Below are 1,189 nucleotides of genomic sequence, written 5' to 3'. Positions count from 1 at the left end.
CGTCACCGCCGCCAACACCGACATGGCGACGTCAGAGGCGCTCAAGGTGGCCCGGGAGGTGGACCCTGACGGTAATGTCCAAAAGCAACTCCGTGAGATGATTGATGAACAATGATTTTTCAAAGTGTGATATGCGAAAGAGCCCATACAAACAAAATCCCTGAATGTGACCCTCCAGGCAGGAGGACGTTGGCCGTGGTGACCAAATTGGACCTGATGGACGCCGGAACCGATGCCATGGACGTGCTGATGGGTCGAGTTATTCCTGTCAAACTGGGACTCATCGGTGTGGTCAACAGGTTGGCTACACGTTCAACACGAATTTGGAGAGTGCTCTGATATATTCGTCAAGGTCAATTGTTTATTTATGGCCCATCACTGTATGCAAAGCCCGGATATTCTATTCATCTTAAAGTATGAATAACGACAATCACCAAAGCATCATGGATGTACTTTATATGTGGACTATAATTCTGTTAATTATCTGACGTGTACAGGAGCCAGCTGGACATCAACAATAAAAAGTCTGTGGCTGACGCAATCCGTGATGAACACGCTTTCCTGCAGAAGAAGTATCCCTCTCTTGCTAATAGGAACGGGACCAAATACCTGGCCAGGACCCTTAATAGGTCAGTGTAGTCCAGATTATTCACAGGACATGAATTAAGTTTTTTTTTAATTTTATTGTTGCATTTTCAAGGTGAAAATAAAAAGTTGGTTGAAAGTGCTTGTAAATACAATCCAACGGTGAAGTAGTAGCTCACTCTTTTGATCGGGCGAATTAAAATGTTTTGATTTTTTTACATTTTTGTTTTCAGTTATTTCATTTTTGGTAACTAACCATCGTGGCCGCGGTTCTGCCTCAAGCTTTCCCTGTGCTCATGTCAGACTACTGATGCATCACATCCGCGACTGTCTGCCGGAACTGAAGACGCGGATCAACGTGCTGGCCGCCCAGTACCAGTCGCTGCTCGGCAGCTACGGCGAGCCCGTGGAGGACCAAAGCGCCACCTTGCTCCAGCTCATCACCAAGTTTGCCACCGAGTACTGCAACACCATTGAGGGCACGGCCAAGTACATCGAGACGGCGGAGCTGTGAGTGTCAGTGGCATCGCGCTGAGACGCCGACGGCCTCTTATCATTTAATCATGCGGCCCGCGTGAAGTCAACCGCATCCGATATCCCCTCG

The 1,189-nt window shown here is 47.9% G+C and overlaps 1 protein-coding gene across 1 annotated transcript; it reads left to right on the top strand.

The window, feature by feature from the left end:
- The first annotated feature begins 6 nt into the window (after positions 1–6).
- Positions 7–1,123, top strand: LOC109509478 (dynamin-1-like protein). Its single transcript, XM_019859322.1, has 4 exons — positions 7–71; positions 179–299; positions 498–629; positions 889–1,123. The coding sequence occupies exons 1-4, from the start codon at positions 23–25 to the stop codon at positions 1,097–1,099; spliced, it is 513 nt and encodes a 170-aa protein (XP_019714881.1). The 5' UTR covers positions 7–22; the 3' UTR covers positions 1,100–1,123.
- The last annotated feature ends 66 nt before the right edge of the window (positions 1,124–1,189 follow it).

This window comes from Hippocampus comes, unplaced genomic scaffold, assembly GCF_001891065.2.
Source record: "Hippocampus comes isolate QL1 unplaced genomic scaffold, H_comes_QL1_v1.1 C16911306, whole genome shotgun sequence".
NCBI classification, from domain to species: Eukaryota; Metazoa; Chordata; class Actinopteri; order Syngnathiformes; family Syngnathidae; genus Hippocampus; species Hippocampus comes.
The sequence above is the reverse complement of the archived record's forward strand: the minus strand, read 5'-3'. Positions and strand labels throughout refer to the sequence as shown.

Bases quoted from the DNA above. Each gene is read 5' to 3' on its own strand.
- LOC109509478 (XM_019859322.1), top strand. From the start codon at position 23: ATGGCGACGTCAGAGGCGCTCAAGGTGGCCCGGGAGGTGGACCCTGAC. The intron at 300-497 runs GTTGGCTACACG...TGACGTGTACAG, and splicing joins CTCATCGGTGTGGTCAACAG to GAGCCAGCTGGACATCAACA. The intron at 630-888 runs GTCAGTGTAGTC...TGCTCATGTCAG, and splicing joins CTGGCCAGGACCCTTAATAG to ACTACTGATGCATCACATCC.